Genomic DNA, 25242 nt, shown 5'->3' on the forward strand with positions numbered 1-25242 from the left:
AAAATGTATCTTTTTAAATGTGTCAACTGAAGCAGCACTATATACAATAGCCAAGACATGGAAACAACCTAAATCTCCATTGACAGATGACTGGATAAAGAAGATGTGGTGTATTTATACAATGGACTACTACCAAGCCATAAGAATGAATAAAATAATGCCATTTGCAGCAACATGGATGGACCTGGAGAATGTCATTCTAAGTGAAGTAAGCCAGAAAGAGAAAGAAAAATACCATATAATATCACTTATATGTGGAATCTTAAAAAAAAAAAAAAAAAAGACTCCATGAACTCATCTACAAAACAGAAAGAGACTCGCAGACATAGTAAACAATCTTATGGTTACCAGGGGAAGCGGGTGGGAGGGAATAAATCTGGGAGTTTGAGATTTGCAAATGTTAGCCACTATATATAAAAATAGATAAAAACAAATTTCTTCTGTATAGCACAGGAAACTATGTTCAAATCCTGTATTAATCTTAAATGAAAAAAATATGAAAACGAATATAGTATGTAGATGCATGCCTGGGACACTGTGCTGTACACCAGAAACTTACACATTGTAACTGCCTGTACTTCAGTTTAAAAAAAATATTGCAAAAAAAGTGTCAACTGAGGCAAGAAAATCACTTGCCTTGCCCAAAGCCTCACAGTTGGATTCAATCCCGAGCAGCCTGGATCCAGAATCGATGCTCTGGCTCATTCTTTACCCAGCTGTTAACCTCTGTCCTGATCACACTGCCTGATACCTTTTTTTTTGAGGGGGGGTAGGCACCTTAGTGAACTCTGGTTTTTCTCTGACATGTTTACTTACTCTTTTTTTTTTTTTTTTAAATTGAAGTACAGTCAATTTACTATGGATTAATTTCTGGTGTACAGCACAGTGATTCATTTATACATACATACACATATAAACACCCGTATGTCTTCACTCTCAAATGGCTTAACCACGATGCTGTGGGGCTTCCCTGACTCTCCTCCCTGCCGTCTACACACCTGTACCCAGGGCAACGTGAACTGCTGGAGGAACTCACAAAAGTATATTGGCAGCTATCATTAAAAAAGCAATGCTCTGCAAACTCACCTGGGCCTTCTTTGCAGCTGAGTATTTTATTCATGTTCTATGACCAAATAACACTTTTCATCAAAACAGTTACTCTGAACTGTGTTTTCTTTCTTCAATACCCCTACTTCTCACCTGCCCCCTTTCTAGCTGAAAAACTAAAGGCTGCCCTGTGTGACCCCCCCCCACACACACACAACTCAAAATTCCTCTGCTCCTGCCTATGTTTTTCCTTTCCTTTCCTCTGTTCCCTGAACAGCTGCTCCTCTGCCTTGTCAGGCCAGCTCTGCTCCTGCCCTCTCCTGCCTCCACGGGGGACCTGGCCTCATTCATTATTCCCTTTTGGTCTTGCATCTTTAAACTCTGCCTCTACACCTGAGCCTTGCCTTCTGCCTGCAAACACAGTCTGGTCTCCCTAATCACCTCCCCCACATCCTTCTGCCTGCCTACTCTCCCATAAACCTCTCAAAGATGCAGCCTTTTTTACATCCGTGGAATTCTTAGCTCTTTGCTGAAAAGAAACTAAAGCATTTTTAAAAATATCAAACATTTCTTGCTACATTTTCCATAATCTCTCTAGCAAGTTAACTCCTGTCTCTGTTAAAATAATTTTAAAAAACAGAATGCATGCATACAAAGAGAAAATGTTTTAGGAAGTATGAAGCTATACTCCACCAAGGGAAAATTTACCTCCAACTACTCCTACTCCAAAAGTAACCACTTCTCTGGGGGGCCGGGGAATTAGTTTTGTTGTTTATTTATTTAATGGAGGTACTCGGGATTGAACCCAGGACCTCATGTGTGCTAAGCACACACTCCACCACTTGAGCTATACCCTCCCTACAAAAGTAACCACTCTTGATAGTAACTTTGAGATCTTCCAGAACAACCAAAAAAAAATCCATTTTTTAAATCATTTTTTACTCTAGAAGTTGTTACTATGTTATTATGTTTCCATATTATATTTCCTTTACTGTACTTTGCTTTTTTCCCCCACGTACAATATCCTGTATGTCTTTCCTATCAGAACCACAGACTTACTTCACTTCTTTTCACATGTGCTTAGCCCACTGCCTGGCTGTAGAGGGATTTAACCAGCTCATTATTTCTGTATCATTTGATTGTCCTCTTGCTCTTTAAAGTCTAACTTTTGCCCAAATCACCGTTCCTTCCTGGAGACTGTTCACAACCACTCCATGAACAGCAATGTTCTCTTCTGTTCCACTGCAGCAGTAAGACAAGAACAGCCAACCCTCCCTTTATGGAAAAAAAAGTCCCTTAAATTCAATTCTCCAACTTTTTTCTTTCTTTTTGTTCAGTAACTACCCTTCCTTCTGCAAGTTCTATAGAAGAGCTTTAAAAGCTCAGTTCCTAATCCTTTTTGCCCATCTGATCAGATAATTGCTCACATGCAGACAGAGCTAACTATTCCTTTGATGCCGAACAGTCCCAAATCAAGATCTCCTGCCTCGTCTCTGGTATGAAGACCTCATCCTCTGTCTCCTCCTGCTCGAGGGACAAAACCATCCCACAACTGTGTGTTGTGCTAACATCTCATATGTGTCATCTGACTTACAAACTCACCATTCTCCTCTCTTCAAATATTTTCTCTTGAACTCCCTTTTTCTGGTAATGACATCACCAGTGACCAGGCTGCAGACTGAAGAGTTCTTCCTTTTCTTTCCATTGACTCCTTCCCCAAACCACTCACGCGCCTCACTGACTGCATCCCCCGTACCTCCTTCACCTCAGTTTTGATAGGAAGCACCCATGTCTCATTCTACTTGGTACCCAGGCCCCAGTCTTTGTTCACTCTGAACCACTTTCCACATGGATTACTCTTCCCAAACAGTTTGGGTACTGCCACTCCAATACCTTTTAATGGTACTGAGTTCGCTCCAGCAGGGGCTTATCTTATAGCTCAAGACACTCTCTGCTCTGCTCCATCCCAGTTTTCTACTGCATCTGCGCCTTTCTCCACACGGACCCTACTCTTTGGCTACATCTGACTGCAGGAACACTTCTGAGATATTACAGGCTCAGTCCCAGGCCACGCAATAAAGCCAGTACCATGGTAAAGCCAGTCCCACGGACTGTGAGCTTTCCCAGCACACATAAAAATTATGTTTACATTACACTGCAGTTTCTTAAGTGTGCAGCAACAGCATTATGTCTTAAAAAAAAAAAAAAAAAACCAATGTACATGCCTTAACTGGAAAATACTTTATTGTTAAAACGTGGTAACCACCATCTGACAACTCAGGGTTGCCACAAACCTTCAATGTGTGAAAAATTCAGTATCTGTGAAGCTCATTAAATAAAGCACAATAAAATGAGGTCTGCCTGTATCCATCTTTTTCAAGTAGACCTTGCACTTGAGTAACTTTTCTTTTTGTTCAGACTTTCTGTTCTCACTGAAAGGCTTTCCCTTCCAATATTTGTTTTAATTCTAACCATTCTTCCAAGATTGACAGTAATCTATTTTATAAAATATTTCGTGATAGTGCACATTCAGATATGTTTTATCTTCCTTTTAAGTAAAGTTGCCAGATGAAGCAAATAAAACTATGACACAGTTAAATTTGAATTTCGGATCAAGAATGAATAACTTTAGTAGAAGTATCTCCCATGCCATATTTGGACATGCTTATGTTAAAAATGTATTCATTGCTGATCTGAAATTCAAATTTCACTAGGAGTCCTGTATTATATCTGGTAACTCTAACTTTGGACTGAAAAGGGACTGTGCTTTTTCCCATCAGATAGGAAGACTACGTTAAAAATGAGAAACAAGAGTCAAAAAGCAGGATTTGAACTCCAGCCCTTGAGAAAATGACGTCAGTTTATTTAACTTCCTATTCTGGAAATTGAAGATATAAACTCTATACCTTTGAAAACAGTACCAGGTGGGGAGATGGGGCCTGTGAATTCACATTTTTAACAAGTGCCCTGGATTATTCTGATGCTGAAGAACATTTTGGACTATCACTTATTCACTGTGTCTGTGCTCAATTCTAAAGGCATTTAATGAGCAAAACTCCCATCATGACCAGTAAGGTCAACAATATCATTGAAAATGGTATTAAGAAAAGACATACATTTCAGATGGAATAAAAATTAGATAATAAAAAGACTGAAAGTGGTAAGAAAATTACAAATGTTGCTCATATACATGGGTTGAATTGATTCACAGTAGGGATGATTCTGAAGGACAAAGTAAGTCATGCAATTTGTGGGAAGTGCTATATTTATGTAATTGAAAATAATCAGCAGGAGATGAAGAAAAGTGATGGGTAAAGTAGAGAAAAAAAAAATGCATGGCTAGACGATCAGCATTGATCCCCGGAGCCTAATGTTAGCTTAGAAGAGTCTAGAAATCTACTGAGAATTTAAAGATATGGTTCAAAGTCACAGACAGGTCTGTGGGTTCAAGGCACCATGTAAGTCTACACAGCCTGGAAGAGAACGTCCAAATTGCCAGCATAGACTGCACATCTTCAGAGAAGTTCTCTTACCCTATGAAGATCATAAAGAACAGGGGTTCTCAGAATCCACATTATTCCACTACAGATGAATGCAGTGTATTTGGGGAAAAGATGGAAAATGGAATGAGTGTTAGAAGAGAAATACCCAATTTTCAGACTTTGAGGACACACTCAGGCCGTTCTTTGACAGAACTGTTTCTGGGACACACATCAACACCTGGCACAGAATAGATGACTATTAAAAACTATCTCCTTTCCTTCCCTTTTCTCAAATCATTTATCTTCTACTTTGTACTGAAGTTGTGGGGAAGAAACATTTTTTTTTTTTTTTAGAGGGGGAGGTAATCAAGTTTATTTCTTTATTTTCATGGAGGTACTGGGGATTGAACCCAGTAACTCTACCACTGAGCTATACCCTCCCATGGGGAACATTTCTCATTTTTTCCTTAATGTTTCTCTGGGCCAAGACTTTCTATAGTTAACTGTGATAAATATCTACTACATGAATGAGTTAAACTATACAGAAGCAAACTCTTTATTTTCACCTTAACACTACAAGGCTCAGTGTGGAGGTAGCAGGAAGGGGCAAGACCATGACAACAACTATTTATTGAGCATCTAATCCATACTAGGCATGGCGGTGAGTGCTACAAGCATAAGAGTGAACAAGACGCTACACTCTCTACTGGATGGCAGGAATCACGTCTATCAGAGAGGGAATCCAGCCCAGGATAAAGGCAACGAACATGCAGTAAAGAAATAGGGAAACTGTTTAATACTGAGCAAATTACAGGAGTAACTAACCCAGACTTGGTGTTTGAGGGAAGGAAGGAGAAGACGGCGAATGCTTTGCAGAAGGGACACCTAAGTCAAACCTGAAGGAAGGATAAATTCAACAGGTTGAGATTAGGTAGAGAGAAAGTTTCAGGCAGAAGTACCAGAATGTGTAAGGCGCTATATGCCAAAATGGGCACAGGCTGTCCCCAGAACAAAGAAGCTTTGTTTGGCTGAAGAATCTGGGAAGTGGTGAGAGAACTGGAAGAAAAATATCTCAACGTTAGGCTGCTTGAGAGAAACTGATGTGATTAAAAAGGCCAACTGAGACCAGATATCTCATGTATATCAAGTACTTTGGATTTTATCTTCGAAGAATCATGCTTAGCTATTGAAGAGGTTTAAAGGAGGTGATGTGGCCAGAACTGATGGTTTAGAAAGATCAGAGAAATTGATGTAGGGCAAGACTAGATACAGGAAGCAACTGCAGAAATTCTTGTTAGGAAGAAAAATGGCTTAAACTTAAAAAAAAAGATTTCGCCTGGGACACCATTCTCTTCTCTTGGTTTTTCTATTACTACGCTGGCTGTTGTTTTTCTGTTTCCTCCGCAGTGACTTCTGACCACCTCTACATCTAAATGATGATGTCCTTCCGGGCTCAGTCCTCAGATACCTTCTCTATTCACACTCATTATCCGGTGATCTCATTCAGCCTAATGGCTTTAAATATCATCTGGACACTGACAAGCCCCAGATTTATGTCACCAGCCAGGACTCTCCTCTGACCTCCAAACTCATGTATCTGGCTGCCTGTTTAACCTCTCCATTTCGAGGCGTAAGAGGAATCTCAAATGTAGCATTTGTGACACTGAGTTCCTGCATCTCTTCCTAGACGTGCTCCACCAACTTCTCCCCCTATCAGTGATGACCAAGTCCCTCCTCTGGGTGGCACAGCCCAGTTTGGAATCATCCCAAATGCTTTTCCTTCTCTCATACTCTATAGCCAATCCATCAGCAAATCCTTTGGACTCTGCCTTCAAAAGATACCCAGAACATGACCTGCTTTTATAATTTCTAATGCCATCTCTCTGGCCCAAGCCACAGTCATCTTGAATCTAGGTTACCGTAATAGCCTAGATTATTGTAATAGATTATTGTTACGATAGATCATCGTAACAGATTTCCTCACTTCTGCTCTGGTTCCCAATACGTTTACACTCTACCGGGCAGGTAGAGTTTATCCTTGAAAATATGAGGTCATGTCAACTATGAATAAAAAGCCTCAATGGCTTTCCATTTCGCTCAGAGTAAAGGTCAAAATCGTTACAATGGCCTGTAATACACTTGGCAGGTTCTCCCCTCGCCCCACTTCTTTGACCTTAGCGATGCTGACTCTTCCCTTTGGCACTCTGCTCCACATATCCTGACCTAATTTCTTCCTCCGACACTGCGACGAGCTCTCCCCTACACAGCTTCTGCCTCCTGCTGTCCCCTGCAGTCTCTCCTTCCAGATACCCAGAATGGCTGTGTCTGCTTTTTTTCAGGTCTCTTTTTAAATGTAATTTTATCCACAGAGAACTTCTCTGAACACCTTATACGAAAAAGCCACACTCCCTCCAACCCCGCCCCAGCCCCTTATCCTGCTGTATTTCTCTTCGTAGCACTTATCACCTCTCCATGGCACTCGACCCTCTACATTGTCTGGTTTGTTTCTCCATCTTCCCTCACTAACGCTAGAAGCTTCGTTCGAGCAAAAACTGTATCTGTTCTGCTCAGTGCCGACTCTCCACCTTTTGAAACACATCCTCGCCCGTGGGAAGCTCTCAATAAATAGCTGATGAATGAATCGAGGGGTGGCTAGAAAAGAGTGGAAATGGAGAGAAGTTGGTGAACTTGAGATCTACTGAGGTGGCAGAATGGTTCGGTTGTAATGATTCACTGAGTGCTGGAGGAGGAGAGGAAAGAGAGAGGGGTCTGGGAGGCTGTCCAAGTTACGGACCCCGATAACTGAGTTGAAGGTAGAGTATGCATGGGACTGGAGAAGATGGGAGTTACAAACAGGGACAGAGAAGCATGCACTCAGTTTTGAAAAAGCTGCACTTCAGGTTACTGGGAGACATTCAGTTGGAGGTGTCTGGGAGGTAGCGGACTCTAGAACAGTAAATCTGATTCGTGTTTAGCATGCATTTCTCTTAGTTACAGAACAAATCGGTGGAAAGGAGATGAGAGAATTCTGAGTTACCTGCCACGGGCAAAAGAAACCCTTTCCATCCCGGAGGTGAGCCTGCTGAACCAGCCACTCCTCAGGGGCTCACAGCCTCTCACAAAGCCACAGCCCCAGCCTCCGGGAGTCTCATTGTCTGAACACAACCATTTTTCAGTCTGACTCTGGGGGTGCGTGTTTGCCATTCAGAACCGACTATATTTTACTGCACCTCCTGACATTGTTACACAACATTTATTGAAAGCACATTTGATGGTAATGAAGTTTCTATTAACTATGATTAAATCTCATAAAGCACCTGAAGATAATTTAAGATGTGCAGAAGCAGAAAATGAAACATTCGGTTTAGTACATTAGGAAATGTAATTGATTAAATTATCTCATTTACAATAAGTGCTTTCATGAGCTATGCCGCACACATATTTTCCCCAGTTTGTCATTATGATTTGCCAACAGATATCTTAAGACTTTACTTTCTTTTTACGTCTCGCAAACTCCCGGCTGGCTCCTGGACCCGCCTCACATAGATCTGAGCACAAGGCTGAGCGATGGTTTCCATCCACCGAGCCGCGCGGAGGATCATGTGCACGGCTATATAGAGGAACAGGTTGTTTCTCAATTATCTTCATAATTGACTTTGATTTTGCATCAGAGCTGATTCATGTAGTCTTAAACTAAGCCCCTCTCTCACTGAACAACCACAGCGTGCATTCGTATCATGCGCTCCTAACCTCGCGGTGCACAGAACCCCGATTGGATTCCTCTGGGAGCCTTTGCAATCACATTGATTCTGTTCAGGTTTTATTTTTAGGAAATCACAAATTAAAACAATTTAAGCGATTCCGTTGCAGTATCCAGCAATTAAGCATGGTGTTCAAGAGCAGGAACCCCAAGCAAAAACTCATTCTGGAGTCCCCCAGGACCAGAAATAGGTACTGTGGGGTTTAGGACTGAAAGTAGGATGTAACCAAATTAGAACGGCACAGGACTCACAAACTAAGCATGAAATTAATTTTTAAAAAACACACGCATTTCAGAGCAACTCTCACATCGACCACCACATGGATACCCGTGGTCTTGCTTCTGCTACATACAGGAATCGGGGGATGGCAGGGGGCTCTATGACCAGGAGGCAGTCAGGGATCCACTTACTCCAGCGGTCACCTTCAAGTCTTGACACAGGCACAAGCCAAACATTCAGTGACCCGTTTTGTTCTCCCTCTCTCAACGTGCACCTAAGTATACAAACCAGGTTTCCCCACCTTCCGTCTTCCTATGAGTTCAAAATCAAGTATGCATGATTTCTGAGGCCCGCTACCCACGTACCAACGATAGCTTTATGGGCAGCCGACGGCAGGGAAAACTAAGGCAGTGGTTCTCAACCTGAGCTGCACAGTGGAATCACCTGAAGAGCTTTTAAAACTAGGAGTTCCTGGGTTCTAAGCCCCTTCCTTCCCACTTTGATTTCATGGTCTGGGGTACAGCCTGGGAACTGGGATTTTTAAAAGGCCTCCAGATGGCGCTAAAGTTCAGCCACAGCTGAGAACCATGAGGCTGAATGCCCAGCTGCCAATCATTCAACCTGTGTCCCTTTTTCCAAATCTATTGAATGCGTAAGATGTGGGAAAACAAAAGCCTCTCCAGGAAGCAAGCCAACATATAAGGAGCTCAAGCCATTACTCACACCACCGTGTTCAATTCCTGGTGATTTCAGGTTCCTGCTCTACCCAGTTGCTGGGGATTTCAAGTTTGCCTCTCAGGCGCCCCCTCCTGGTCCTCTGTGGAGAGGCTATTGCCCAAGGCTGCTCTCATGAGCGCCTGCACTGACAAATATTTATTAATTTTAATGGTATAAGTCGCCTTAAAAATAAGAGTCCTAGGTGACATTTGCAGAGAAATAGACTGATACAGGCAGATAGGATCAAGAGGAGAGATTTACTTTTACTGTGAGGGAGGGGAAGGGTGTGCATATCTCTTTTCAGTTTCTATCTCTGACATGTGACTCCAAACCCAAAGAGAAGTCCCCCCAACCCCCCAAACCCGGGATCCTTTGTACGAATTCTGCTTGGCTTCTAAACAAATACAACGGTAAGGCAGCAAATATGAGAATAAATTATATTCACAAGAGGAAAAGTAACTTACTTTGGGGTTTTATTTCATGAAGAGGTTTTTTATCTAAAAGAAAGAGAAAAAAGAAAGTTGCATTTAATAAATTGACACGGAGCAGCTATTTCCTATATCCCTTTATGTCTTCCTCTATAAAGGAAACATTTTCTCTCTTTCTGCAGACAATATGGATTATGTTGTTCATATTTTTTCTTTTCAAACTTTTTATTTTTCTCTTTTGCAATATTTTTCTAGGATGATCGCTTCATTCCTTTAAAAAAAAAAATCCCTCTGGCTTCCTAGAGTTTCTCTCTGTTGCATTTGCTAGATTCTTATCAGCATGATGAGAGCAATGAGCTTGCACCCTTGTCCCTTTTCTATATACAGCCAGAAGACTGCTCAGGTAAGGGATGCTATTTCACTATATATGATGATAGAAAAATGAACCATGAATATTTAAAGGGATCCTGCATTGGTTTGCAGTTACCGTGACCTGAATAAAAAATTCCAAGTTCTGCCTTTTATCTGTTCTTGTTGGGTACAGATGCAGTGTTGTGAGCATGCTGAAGGTTTGTTTTTAAGATATTACGCTCTTTTTGGTTTGACTTGATTATCTGTTAAAATGTGGATGATCTCTCTTAAAGGAAAAGTGTTCTTAAAAAAAAAAAAATCAAGGTATTGAGCAACATCAGTCAGATGAGATGGATAAAGAGAAAAGACATTCAGTGTTTTCCTAAAGCAAGTGAGATGTTTTTACCAGTTCTCCCCATTGCCCTCCAACCACCATCTCCTGCTATCTTTCATCATCAAATAATTTTGCAATAATCGTGCAAGTCACTTTGAGACGTGGTGCCTGTGGCTAACTTTGTCTTATACCACGGTCCCTCCGCTATCCATTTCCCCTGCTCCTGGCCCCGTCCCAGGTCAACACAACTCCACCCCAATGCAGAAACCTGGGAAGACACTTCAGACACCATGTCAACTTCCAGATTTGGGTGGTGTGTCATCCCTGTCATTAGTCCCTTTTTAGGGTGCAGGTAGAACACTGTCTAACTACAAGCACGAACGCTGTTGCTAACCATTCACAGAGTCCCACTAAGGGAGGGGACCTTGAAAGGTCACTCTGTGTAGCCTCCTTTCTCCACTTGTCTGCAGGCAAGCCAAGTCGGGTGAGACACTGTCATTTTGGATTAAGTTTTTAACGGAATCAAATCTCACACAGTACACATTTGAGAACTTCATAAATATTATCTGGCTGACTGCACCATCACCCCTCCCAGGCATAGAGACACAGCTACATTCCAAATCCTTCCCAGAATATCCCTTACTCTAACCCACTCCTGCACCTAATATTGATTTTGACAGAAAACCCTTGCAGTGTGCTTTAAATACAACTCGTCTGTCTTGCCATCTGATTTGTTATGAGAGTAGCTTTAAAAAGTTGGATGTAAATCATTTTTGCAAAAGGGCAAACTTTTTCTTTCCACAATAAGGGGAAAATTAACTGGCAAAGGGTAGTATCTGGCCACTCTTTCTCTTTTTAATTCTTACTTTTTATCTAATTTTAGTTGATATACAGTGTTAGTTTCATGTGTACAGCAAAGTGATTCAGTTATAGATATACATACATATAATTTTTTTAGATTCTTTTCCATTACAGCTCATTACAGGAAACTGAATATAGTTCCCTGTGCTATACAGTAGGTCCTTATAATTTATTTTATATACAGTAATGTATATCTATTAATCCCAAACTCCTAATCTGCCCCCTCCCCTCTTTACCCCAGTAACCGCAGTTTGTTTTCTATGTCCATGAGTCTATTTCTGGTTTGTAAATAAAACGTGTATTTTATTTTTTTAGATTCCACATATAAGCCACATCATACAGTATTTGCCTTTCTCTGTCTGATTTGCTTCACTTAATATGATCATCTCTAGGTCCATCCTGGCCAATCTTTCTTTAAAGCAGAAAAGTCCTCATAAAAGGTAATAATTTGTTCAAGTTGATATGAACATATTCAGGTTTTTTACATAGTCAGGAAAACAGAAACAGAAAACTTGCATTCCCCTTACTGCACAGTTTCAAGGCCACACCAGTTCTCCTGAGAGCAGGTGGTACTTTCCAAAGTCCAGATGCTAATGCAGTCAAGGATTAGAATAAAACAACTTTGGTGGGTTTACCCTGACTTCAGTTTTTGCTTATTGCATGCTTTCTGAAAGCATTTGGCATGGGCACAGGGATGCTGGCAGGCCATGGCTAAGACATCTGAAAGTGATGCATTGCTAGGAATACACAAAGAGACGTGCAGAACATCTGTTTAGAACCCTGGCTGAGCTTCAAGGTGTTTTCTTCCTGCTAAACCACAGGAACAAAGATTATGCCGGGGAGCAAAATGAAACTCCATTAAAAACAGGTGAGATATGTAACTGCTCCTCAGAAGAATAAATTGAATATAGCCATGCTGTGAAAAAATGGGGGTGTACTGGACCCAGTACAGCTCTGCGTAAAGAGACTGAATGGGGCTGAAGGTCCCTCCACAGGGGACTGGGGCCACGGGGATGCACAGAGCAGAGAGCAGGGCAGTCACCCAGCTCTGGTGCCATCACCATCGGCAGTGTGCTGTGCGATTAGTGCACTCTCAGGATCAGAAATGGATTTAAATCTTGAATCGTCTTCATCTACCTCTGTGACCTCAGTGTTCTCCACAATAAAATGAGAGTAATAATGTCCTCAGAGGCTGGTCCTGGGGACTAAACAAAACTGAAGCCATGCAGCAAAGGGTAGCCCGTGTTCAGCAATGATGAACAGTAGCTGATAAATAATAATTTTAACATACGAATACGATCATCAGACTCGTGCAGAATTCAAAAATGACTCATGTGCTACTGCGTGGAGACAGTCACAGCGCCAGATCAGAACTTCTAGTCGCTTCTGGGGGGAGGTACTTGAATGGGAGTTAAGAAACACATGTCAAATAATACCATTTGCAGCAACATGGATGGACCTAGAGATTGTCATACTAAGTGAAACTAGAAAGAGAAAAATACTGTATGATATCACTCATATGTGTTATCTAAAAAAAAAAGAGGACACTAATGAACTCACCTATAAAACAAAGACACTTGCAAATATAAACAATTTTATGGCTACCAAGGGAAGAGGGTGGGAAGGGATACATTTGGGAGTTTGTGATTTGCAAATGTTAGCCACTATATATAAAAATAGATAAAAACAAATTTCTTCTGTATGGCACAGGGAACTATATTCAGTATCTTGTAATAACCTTTGATGAAAAAGCATATGGAAACGAATATATGTATATGTATGACTGGGACACTGTGCCGTAACACCAGAAATGGACATACTGTAACTGACTATACTTCAATTAAAAGAAAAAAAAAAAAAAAAGAAAAAGCAAACAGAAGAACCATGTATCCAGTCCTGAGACTTTACCTTCCTGATATGTAAAAAGAAGGGCAGGGATCAGAAGACCCCTGTAGTCTCCCCAGCCTTAACCCTGGTAAGTCTTTGTCATAACTACCAAAGACATTCCAAGAGATCCACTTGAATTCTGAAAGCAGACTAAAACTTACAAAAAGAGCCACTCCTCTACTACAGGGTGTGTTATGCTGAGGCCCAGCACATGTATCAGCCTGCATCTTCTCACAAAAAAGGCCAGATGACAGGTGCCCAAGAGAGCATCACTCCCCTGGCATCCACATCAAAATTGGGTTCTGCTGTATTTTGTGAAATACCAGTATCTTGTCGGTGAGCTGTACTGATAGACCATTTTCCCAGCTGGAAATGTCTGATTAGAGATTGTTCTCCCGTGAACTCAAGAGAGGGCGACCCACTGACCTTGCTGTCTTCTGCAAGAACTGCTCGCCCCACGGTGCATGTTCTTTTATTCTGTTTGCATAATCACTTTCTCACAAGACTCAGGGCCATGCATCCAACTGGCCCTGGTCAACCAAATCCTCTCCGTTTTAATTTTATCTCTCTCCAAGGCCATGTTCAAATGACCCCTGAGTAAATTAATCCATTAGGGCAACAGTTCTTCATATTGGCTGCACATTAAAATCACCTGGGGAGTTTAAAAAAAAAAAACAAAAACCTATGACTGGGCCCCTCTTCAGGAGCCCTTGATTAATTGGGGTGTGTTTTTGTGATTACTGAGGGCACCACCACTTCCTGGCAACAAATCTGGGGCCCTGTGAACTCAACTTCAATTCTTCTTTGTCCCCCCTAAGAGGCTGTGGGGTAGCTTGGTACACAGATGGGTCCAGGAGGCTCTTGCAGGCAGAGAGATGTAAGTCTGAGCCAGTGGCAGCTGAGTTGCAGTTTGGGAAAATCACCCTAGGTTTCTCAGGGTCTAACTTATACACCAAGAGGTACCTTCTGGGTAAATGGAAATTGATGATAAGTAATTATAACTCAGTCTTATAATTATTTTGTGTATTTACAAGCTAAAGATGCAAGTGTTTTTGAAAAATTTTTGTTTTAAATTGTCATATTTTCTTCAAAAATCCCTTATTATTTACAGTTAATACACAATTACTGTATCGAAAAAATACAGATTAGCATAAAATAACCCCATAATTCCATCACCAAAAGATAACCACCACTATGTTAAGTTATATATACAAGCCTAGGTCTTTTTTCCCCTGTGATTATATATCTATAAGGTTATGTGCATAAATATATGTTTATACATATATTAGCAGGAAACTACATGAAATTGATAGTAATTGATCATTCTTACCTACAGAAATATGGGATTGTCTTTTATCTATGGTTCTGCAATCTGCTTATGTCTCTTAAATGCTGTAACGCAAATCTTTGTGTCTGCCCTGTGCGCGCGCGCGCGTGTGTGTATACAGAAGGGGGAGAAGGACAGAGAAAGGGAGAAGGAGAACTATCTTTTTATTGTTGGTTGGTGATTCAATCCTTTTCCACCTTTAATTGTTGGCTTCCTTTGTTATATGGGACGCCCCCAAAGCATTTCCATGGTATCCATTGTTCTCAGAAGCTACTTATAGCTGCAACCCTACTTTCCCACCCACCCACCCACCCATATCCAGCCTCACCCTGTCTCTGCCAGGGAACAAACATGGCCAGCTGCCTGCAGCCCACATCCTGCGGATCTAAGAGAACAGGACTGAGGGGAAATGCCACCGGTAGATAGATGGGTTCAATCTCCAACCTACAGACTGGGCAAAGGGCCGCCCTCACAGCTGTAGGCTGGGATTATTTGAAATCGGCTGCTAGGGATTTTGAATACTACACACATATGGTTTGATACTCGAGTCGATGTCGTTTTTTGAGATTCAGGCACAAAGCTACTCAATGTGGACTCAACACCCGCCAGAACAGGAGCCCACACAGCGCTCTCCTCCAGGCAGTAATTCACACGCCATTACAGTTCACGATTACCATTCTTTTCACAAAACCAGACGCGCTCCATGGTTTCGCCTCTGAAGACCATTTTTATTATTTCCTTCTTCATACTTTTTTCACCCTCTCCAAGATATGTACTGAATCCAATTTTATTTTAATTTACCCATCACAGTCTTTGTAATCTTAAATTATTTACAAGCTGATTCTGAAGCCCGTGGGAAAGCAGGCTTCTCCGCCATTCTCTCTGGCTAGGTACCTTATTTGCTGGGAAAATTCTCTACCATCAGCATGCAGGAATCTATCATGGCCCAGTTCACTGCATGCCTTTATGAGCTTCTATGAACTGATCCTACCACACCAAATGTGACTTAGCTCCAGCTGCACCTCAATACCTAGTCCAGTCAATCCATGAGCTCTCAGGCTCACCTCAGTGCTTTTGTCCCAGCTATGGCCTCCACGAATGCCCTTCTCCCCTCAAGCCTCCTACAGAAAAACGTCCTGCCTCCAAGGCATAGATCAATTTCTGATTTCTTCATGAAATCTTTGGTGATGACTTCTCCGTTTGAAGGGATCTCTCCCTTCTCTAGACAGTTTATCTTATGTATAGCTGCTAAAATACAGCGCAAATTCTATTCCAAAATATTTTACTTCATAAGTGTTCATTTGATTTATGTTATACTTTTGTAATCACCGCTAGTTATGGGTCCCTAACACGAAAATCATATTTAAATGATTAGCTTGCAAATAATTGGCACTGCCAGAGAGAGTCACAGCAAGAAACCTAAGAGGCGGTGGGGGTAGGGGCGAGGATGAAATAGAAAAGCTATTTGTTTGATTGTTTACTGATTGGAAGAAAAGAAGTTGAAGTTACTGATTAGCCGTGTGTTTCATTTGTTCATGCCCCCCCTTCCCCTGCAGAACTAGAAATGATGAAGAATCAGTGTTATGCCCTCAGAATGCAATCCAAAGCTGCAGGAAATCCCAGGACCTGGCCGATCTGCTGTGCATTAGCACTGGCAGATAATCAGATAAACAGGAGGTCTGCTCTGCACTGGCAACACCACCGCGATTGAACACATCAGGCAGACACGGAAGATGACAAGACTCCGTTCTCCTGCGGAGAGTGAAAGTTCACTCAGGCTGCAGAACAGGGAGGAACACCACAACCAGCTCTTGCTTACACCCTGAAACTCTTCCCTTTATTGAGAACACAGCAAAACCACAGGAGCAAAGAACAGCCCGTCTCTAGTTTTACCTCTTTTTAAGTTTTTAATTTTCAAATTTTGTTTTTCTTCCTAGTTTTTTTTTTTAAGATCCTGCTCAGAGATCACTCTTCAGAGACCATATTTACCCGAATGCACGTGCTACTGAGTTAGTTCAATTCTTGCTTCCTCGCCCCCCAACTCCCACCCCCGCTTCCCCACCTATAGAGAACCGTCATAAGATCTACTGCCCCTTTTGAAATGCACTCTGTGCATCCATGCAGGACACTACAGAAAGGAGGAAGTTTGTAGAGACTCCTCCCAGGGTTTTCCATTTGGTTATGACTGCTGGAGAAACCCCTGGTCTTCTCAGAGGTGTCCAGGTAATTAGAGAAATTCCAGAACCAAATGGCAAAAACACCCACTTGAAGAAAAACTCGTTAAGACCTGAGATGTACATTAGTGAATGAAAATTGGCTCTGTTGGTATCTTCCCCTGAAGAATTATTCAAGACTCCCCATCATGTTAACGAGGGGAAGGCAGGCAGGTACCACAGGACACGGCTCACAGATGTGACTTCTACTGACAATGACCTTCCACAACTGCCCCTCACAAGCACATGATTCGTGTGCGTGAAGAGGTGTCACCTTCCCTCCTTCTCCTTTCAATTTGATGTCTTTTTATAGGAATGTCTTTCATATTTCCTAAACTCAGACACATAAGTGCCCATAAAGACCATAATCACAAGTAGCAATTGCATATTTCACTTTTGAACTCAAATCATTTACATTTCTAGATTTCTTACCACCTTTGTTACGAAGTGTTATCCATTCCCACTGATTCTGCGTGGGTTAGTTTGTTTTTGTGATGGATATACAGAGTAAAATACACTTTGGGGGTCACTATGAAGACGCTGAAGTACGTGTCTACAGAGGCTTTCTCATCAGAAACTGGCCTCAGAGAAATAAAATGCAGTATTTCCAATTCTGTTCCAAGGAAAGATGCATATTAAAATCCTTTTTCTATTCTATAAACCGTTTTGCTTTGACTCCCTCCCTTCCATCCACAACAGAAAAATATGTATCTGTAAACACATACACACACCCACTCAAAAATAAACAAAAATGCTCAGTCTATATAATTCAAGCTTAAGGGGACAGTCTATTGATTAATGTCATGATAATCACTTTCCTTACCTTAAGGCAGGAGCGATCTTCAAATAATTTAAAAATTTAAAAGCATCCTATTAGTGTACACCAGCCTTGACAGAGGGTCATGGTGGCTTTCTGCTGTGTCCAGGGTGGTCCCTTTAGTTGCAGACTTCAGGGAGGTCTGGGTAGGGAGGGAATGGCTTGGGGTGGGGGAGATCTGGGAGGGTGTTTGTTACGATGACTATTCTTCAATTGCTAAGGAAATCTTAACAACTGATATAATACAGGCTATCAGTCCTGTCTTACTGAAAAAAAAAAATGCTGAAAAAGCAATTGTGCATTGAGAACCTTTGACCTGCACACTGATTCTAAGCTTCCGCAGTCCTCATGCTAGCCACCCACATACCTGCCAGGACACACTAAGTCACCTGCACGGAGAGTCTGTATCTGTGCCTTCCATCTCATTCCCAGTTCCTGGAACAGTAAGTGGAACATAGTAGGTACTCAATAAGCCTCTGTTGAGTGGATGAGCACTGCTAAGCCTTGGATGGACTTTCGGTTCCAAGCATTACAAAGGCGGGGGCCACAGACTTCCTAGTTTCTGTTTTTTTTCCCAGGACACTGCAGCTTCCCGACGAAGGGACTGGGGTGGAATGCTTGCAGGCCTGCTTTGATGGCTCAGTTCCTGGTGAGGCTTTTTGCCAGAGTAGTGCATGGGGCTACCTTTGTTTCAGACCTAAACACTGTCCTCCCTCACTCTGCATAACCATCATCCAAATGGTTAACTTTAGGTGTGACTGAACTAGACCATCTCCTCAAAACTGGCTAAAAAACAAATACCTGAGAGCACTGACAGCCAGCGGTATTAACATACCTTATATGTATATATGTATAAAAGATGTATAAAAGATGAGGTGTACATACATGCACATATATATGCACATATATGTGAAAGCTGCATTTAAGATACAAAATAATGATTTCAAGTTTTAATACTGAGATGAAACTTAAAAATCATCATGCCCAATTCCCCATTTGATAGTTACAGACAGAAGGCACAAGATGGTGAGAGATTTGCCAAGGTCACACGCTAGTTAACAAAACAACTGACCCTGACTCCTAACTCCTAGGTCAGAGCCCTTTTCACTACCCGACAGTGATCACGGCGATTTTCCACTGCACTGAACACCGACGTGGTCCTCTCCCAAACACCAGTACCCAAGGACAGGTCTATTGTTACAATAATACTGACATTTCTCTGGAGAAGTGGAAGGCCGGGGTTAATGATAATGGGTTACTGATAATGTTAACATCATCTTCATTTCATGTATTGCACTTCTCAATGATCTCTGAAGAGACACATGTATTTAATTTGCAACTGAAGGGAAAAAGGTAGAATGAAAACAAAGAAGTTCCCTCTGTCTCTATTAATTCACTTCGTTCAGCACACCCCGGAGGTCACTGAATTCTTTACAGGAGTAGAGTACTCTGTTTTAAATCACTTCCCAGATTGGGTTCTTGCCACTTCTTTTATAGCTGGCCCACTCTATGATCTGAGACATTAAATCTTTCCCTAGTCTAGACTAATATTTCTTACCTAGGGTTTTGTACTGTTGAGTCCTGATTAAACATACTGCAGATGTAGGATTTGAAATACACAGAACCAGTGAAGTGGGGACAGTTTGTTTTATATGACAGAAAGCCTACATTCTGGAAACTTCTTGACTAGAAGGATATCATTAGTTACTGAGCAAATTATTAAATATTTTTGAAAGCACAAAAAACATGGCAAATATGCTAATTTGGGGATGTGGGGATGTGGAATAGGGGACACGCTGGACATGTAACAGGTGCCATATCATTGATCCTGAGTGGCTGACAACAGGAAGGTGCTCCTGGGATCTTGTGGATGGCTGCATAGTTTATACTGTGCAGCTTGGATTTTTTCCCCAATGAGTAAAGATTTTGAATGCACGTTGACAAATCAGAGTTTGTTTTATAAACATTTATTTTCTAATGAGATTGTTAGAACATGTGTATTTCCTAACACAAGGGAAACTGTCTGCATCGTGAGGACTGACTTTCTCACTTGGGGATCATCCAGGTCCCTCTCCCAGGCTTTCCTCTGGAATCATTTTTAATTAGTGGTTAGAAGCACAGAATTTTAGAACTGGTTGAGACTTCACAGATCACCTGGTCTGTCTCCTCGTCAGGACTAAATCGCACCTGCAAAGGAAGACTAGAAAATCAAGAGCCATCCATCCAGCTGCTGACCAGACAGACGTTCTGGGGAAGGATATTGACACCCTGGTCTGACATTCAGTTTAAGAACCCTCATGAACTGTTAGGGACTTTCTGAGCTCTATTTTCCTACAACTAACAGTATGTCTCAAATTACCACTCAGAACTGGTTCGTATAAAGAACACAATTTGTGTCTTTTACAGATTTTAATGACAAGCATGTCTTATTTCCTTAGACACACTATATTAGTCAGATATGTTAGGAAATGTTTTAACAAAATATCTTAAGTGTTATGCTGTCCATACTTCAGAACACAGAAAACATTCTTTACTAGAACACACACAAATTATTATTTACACAAATGGAGTGCTTACTACAGATGTCAAATACTTTGCACGGACTAGGTAATTTCCTCCTCAAAAAGAACCCTTTCTAATAAGCGCTATTGTAACTTTATAGATTTAGACTTAGAAAAATTAAGAAATTTGCTCATAGCATTGCAAACAAAATCGAAACTCAAGCAATCTGATCCCAGAGCCCAGATTCTTCAACCCGTTCTTTATCTATGGGAAAAGTGTTTAAATTCTATAGGCCCGGCTCATCCATTTCTCTCAATTCTAGGTTCATGCTCATTTCTAAACTTTCAAAAAGAGTAACATTTCAACTTGGAATCACAGAGGACCTTGGAAGGCTATCAGCCTTTGCTCTGAATGTCACAGCAAGTTTTTATGGGCTGAGTAATTTTATAAGCTAATGAGTCAGAGGATTAGTCCAGCTATTTGGAGGAACAGGCAGGGATTTCCAGGACTTGGGCCCTGCCCACTTTTTGGCCTTTCATGGTCAGCCTGGGAACTGTCATGGCACCTGTGGGTGTGTCATTTAGCAGCTGATATATTACAACGAGCATATCATAAGGCTCAAGGTCTACTGGAATTCCAATCTTCTGCCATCTTGGGCCGACTTGGTTCTAACCAGTTTCTGTCCTAGCCTCAACCCAGGCCTGTCCTGGGCCAGCCCTCATGGAAACAACCTCTGTGCCTTCTGACTATCCCCAGTTCAGAGCTCTTGCCTTCTTAGGGATGCCATCTACAAAATATTCCTCTTTTCTTTGTAATGAATTTACATTCCCCCTATCTGGTCCTATGGCTAAAATTCACTCCCTTAAATCTTTTTAAGCTTCTAATGGGTTTTCTATCTCCAGTTTACACTGTCATGGGGATCTATTCCAATTTGTCTATCTAGTTTTCTTGGGGTTTTGTTTTGTTTTAGTCCTTTTTCTCTCTTTCTAACGTGCTGTGTGTACCCACTCTAAGTAATGTTATCTGGAGTAACTTAATGTGATCTGGAGTAACATATCCTGTTCTCCAGCTGCCCAAATTTATTTTTAAAGTCCTTCCTATTTACAGGGGAGGAGTTTTATTTCAATTCCTCTCATAAAAGGAACAAAGTGAACAAAATGGGCCTGAGATAAACAATCTTCCAAAGGTGTTTCTGTAGCATGACAGAGCACTTCCTGTCCAATTCCATGGAATAAATGTAAGCATTATGAATATGAATAATATGAGTGTAAAAGTTAGTACTGAACTATGTTGGTGGGGGGTGTTGACAGGAATAGGAAAAAGGAGAAGAAAGAGACATACAGAATAACTGGGCCGATTTCTATTAAGCTGAGAAAGAAATTTCTTATCCCTGTTACTCTGTCATGACCATGAATATGTGGCATAGGTCTACTGTTGCTGGAGAATAAGCTCTTGTCTTGAGAAGGAAAGAATTCAAGAGCAAGCCATAGTAAAGTGTAAGCAGATTTATTCAGAGAGAGACACTCCACAGAGTGTGGGCCAGCTCAGATAGCAAGAGAGGTGGCCCCAAGGTTTGGGGGTGATTAGTTTTTATGGGCTGGGTAATTTCATATGCTAATGAGTGGGAAGATTATTTCAACTGTTTTAGGAAAGGGGCAGCAACTTCCAGAACTTGGGCCCTGCCCACTTTCTGGCCCAGAAACTGTTATGGTGCCTATGGATGTGTCATGTAGCAGCTGGTATATTACAATGAGTGTAAGATGAGACTCAAGGTCTACTGGAAGTCAAATCTTCCACCATCTTGGGCTGAGTTAGTTCTAACCAGTTTATGTCCTATCTTCAATTGCTGTATCATTTTTATAATGGTTGTGCCCTGTCCCCTGCCCTCCTGTCTCATTAGAAAGAAATAAAGAGATGGTGACCGAAGGAAAATTTCCTGCATGACAAAGGCATCTTATGTACTTCTTTCAGAACTGGCTGATAAGAAAGGCCACAGATTTTTAATGCTTTATGAAATGCATATTAAATGTGGGCCAATGGATGAAGGTCAATCCTTATGTGGAAGGAGGATTATGTTCAAAAAAACAATCAGATGTCTTTATCTTTTTGTTAACAAGGCATAAATGTAGAAAAGTCTATGGGGAGATGGATAACAAAGGGGAGACATTTTATGGTAATTTGTTGTATATACTTCATTCTTTTTCCTTTTTATGTTCAATTCCACTCAGGATAGGGCACTAGAGTGTGGGTCCTCTTATCACAAGGCACAAAAGTGACAGCTAAAGCCTTGTATAATTTTAAAAAATTGCTTTCACTAAGACACCCAAGTATTGAGGTTACCTCTACTTTATTTTCTTTTTTAATTAAGCACAATGGAAACTCCAGTAATGGGCCACTTCATTCTGTTTCATTAAAGCATGTTAGTCACTGGTCTTCTTACTGGGTCTCATAATGGGAAAGTATTTATTGGCTCATGGGGGAGAGATTCTTGCTAAGTTGCTAATGACACCATATGTATCCAAATTTAGATTCTTATTACTCCTGTGGGTCTGCAATATTATAGCCACATTTTCTATGCAGTATACAGAAAGGCAACTCTGAATTCATCAATTGCTTGCTATGCAGAAAGACAACTAGTGGGTTTTTCTAGGAAAAATCTTTATGTAGAAAGGAATACCTCCTACTACATACTATAAATGGAATGGAAATGGGTTTTTAATATTAAAACTATTTGGGAGAATCAGCAAGCAAGCAGTAGGAAACGTCACGACAACTTAAGGCACTGTGCTAACACGTTATCTTGCTGGTGCCACTTACATCTCTTTGCTATATAGAATTTTACTCCGCTATAATTAAGCAATTGTGTAGTGCAGCGGGCTCTGAAATATGAACTTCTCCAACAAAAAGTTTAAGAATAAGTCAAGTATGATTCCTGACTCCTTGCCCAAAGAAGGGAAATGATCGGTTTTGTTCAGGTAAAGGGACTTTCATCTGTTATAATCCTATATACAAAATAGGCATTCTGTAAACCACTAGCGAAAAATAAGAGTTGTTTCAGATGCCCTGAGCTAATGCTGGAATGAAAACTCTCTTATTTAGTGCCCTAGGAATTACAGGGAAGGGACCCGGGTAATTACTGTAATGGATAAAAATGAGGCTTAGAATGAGCCAAGAGAAAATGCTTACCAAGGCAACCTTTACTTTGATGTGATTATACCCTCCTTTTCAGGTGCTTCCTTTAGGTCATTTAAGTAGATAATTCAATAGACAGTGTGGTTAGATTATGAGGTGTAGCTTGGGGATGTTTGTTTGAACCTGCTATTGTAGAGATGTCTTTATCCTTGATGAGGTTTCCAAACTGTCAACTCAAACTTTTCTTATCAGTGTACCCATCCGAAATGAAAACAAAGCACACTTTCACTGATCTGTCGGTGTTTGAACTGTCAGTGTTGAACTGACCTATCTCACATCTTGCCAAGAAGGACGGATTAGCTATCAGGTGGCCCAGCCTTGAAGATTTCCTCTCTCTTTCAGGCCGTTGTGGCACTTCTCTGGCTTCTGTCTCACTGCACATTGGGGCACTAATCCCCTCTGAAGCATATCCACTTAATCCTCTCAAGCCAAAGCTCTTAGTTTTAATTTTTTTTTTAATGGAGGGATTGGGGATTGAACCCAGGGCCTCGTGCTTGCTAAGCATGTGCTCTACCACTGAGCTATACCCACCCCCTGCCTCAAAGTCCGTAGTTTTGTATCTGCTGGGGTACATGGAGAGGGAGCAGGCTGCTCTTATTCCTCAAGATCAAACTCCCCCCTCCCCCAGTCACCCTTCTCTTCCTGCCCATGAGGGGTGTGCATGTTATCTACCTCTACCTAAGATCCTCAGAGCATAGAAGCAGCTAAGCTCAGCATGTAGAAAGGACAGTGGTCAGAAAACTACCCTGATTCTGTTAAAGCTCAGAAAATATGGATTCACGAGTTCCTATCTTTCGACCATCATCCCACGTAATTATCTTCCTGGAAAAGAACTGTTCTAGCACAAATTTAGGCCCTGGATGTTTAGTTGATGCAAGCAATTTGGAACTGTGGACTAACTGCTATTGGCAAAAACTGCCTAATCTCACTCTCACCAGTCTTGGGGCCTTTATTTCCTTGTTGAGAGCATTTAGGTGTGGCCATCTGTGATAGCATGACACGAAGGTCCTGTGCTCCAGTCACAACTGACCAAGCAACGATCACACCCAAATATTAAAGCGATCATTCAGAGCTGGCAGCTCGATCTCCAAAAGAAACGCAGCTCTCAGGGACGACAAAGGAAGTCCAGATGCTTTGTTGAAAGCGAAATAAAAATCAAAGAATTGGAGGTCATCCAAGAGCCCAACAAGGTCGTGGTGAGACCTCCAAGAGAAGTTGGGAATTGAGGACTTGCTTTAGGGTCATGTCTGGCATAACGGGGGAAAAAAATAGGATGAAGGAAATTCCCAAATTGTAACATGACCTAGATCCTGCACGAAGTGACTGCTCCATAAAGCTATTGCCAAATGCTGTTGTAGTCAAACCCAGCCTCCGCTGGCTTTCTATCCTGAGAGCACAGCTAGGCTCACCAAGAGCACTGGCATCGTTTAGCTAGACTGCCGTTCGCTGAGTCCTGCAGAGACAGCGGAATGCTATTCGTCTCTGTTGACGTTAGTAGCCACTGTCTGTCTAAAAGCGCAGAATAGATCCTGGTGTTAGGCTCTTACAAATACAGCCCTGTGCCACTGATGTGTAAACAGATCTCATTCACCTCTATGATTTCATAGGTTTCACTCTTTTTCCCTCAAAAAGCTTAGTCACTGTAGCCATCAAGAGTCTCTGATCATGTTTGACAGACATCTCAATACACATCCTATCGAGGCAAAGAATGCTAGAAAAACCCATGCTTAAGTAGAAAAGGGGCTAGGGAAGTGAATAGGTTGAATAGAAAGGAAAGGCTCACAAAGCATTTTAACAGAGATCTTAACCTCCAATGCTGAACATATTTCAAACCGGTTTTCCCACTGAGTTGATTTCTGCTATTGGAAAATGGGAAACAGAATACCCACTAAACTACACGTCTGACTAAAACCACACATGACTGATGTCCACAGGAGGGGTTCATTCAGCATCTAAAGCAACTGCCTGAACTATGGCTTGACTGGCTCCAAGGAAAGAACGACACTGTGGAACTTCAGAAGTACATACACATCTCCGATGGTTAATTTTACGTGTCAACTTGACTGGGCCATCAGGTGCCCAGATTTGTGGCCAAATATTCTGT

General features: G+C 41.5%; 1 protein-coding gene across 1 annotated transcript in view; it reads right to left on the bottom strand.

The window, feature by feature from the left end:
* UNC5D (unc-5 netrin receptor D) overlaps positions 1-25242 on the bottom strand; it is a 494853-nt gene that overhangs the window by 81223 nt on the left and 388388 nt on the right. The window contains 1 exon segment of the mRNA XM_032468716.1: positions 9691-9723. Coding sequence (XP_032324607.1) covers positions 9691-9723 — 33 coding nt within the window.

The sequence above is a fragment of the Camelus ferus genome, chromosome 26 (genome assembly GCF_009834535.1).
Source record: "Camelus ferus isolate YT-003-E chromosome 26, BCGSAC_Cfer_1.0, whole genome shotgun sequence".
NCBI classification, from domain to species: Eukaryota; Metazoa; Chordata; class Mammalia; order Artiodactyla; family Camelidae; genus Camelus; species Camelus ferus.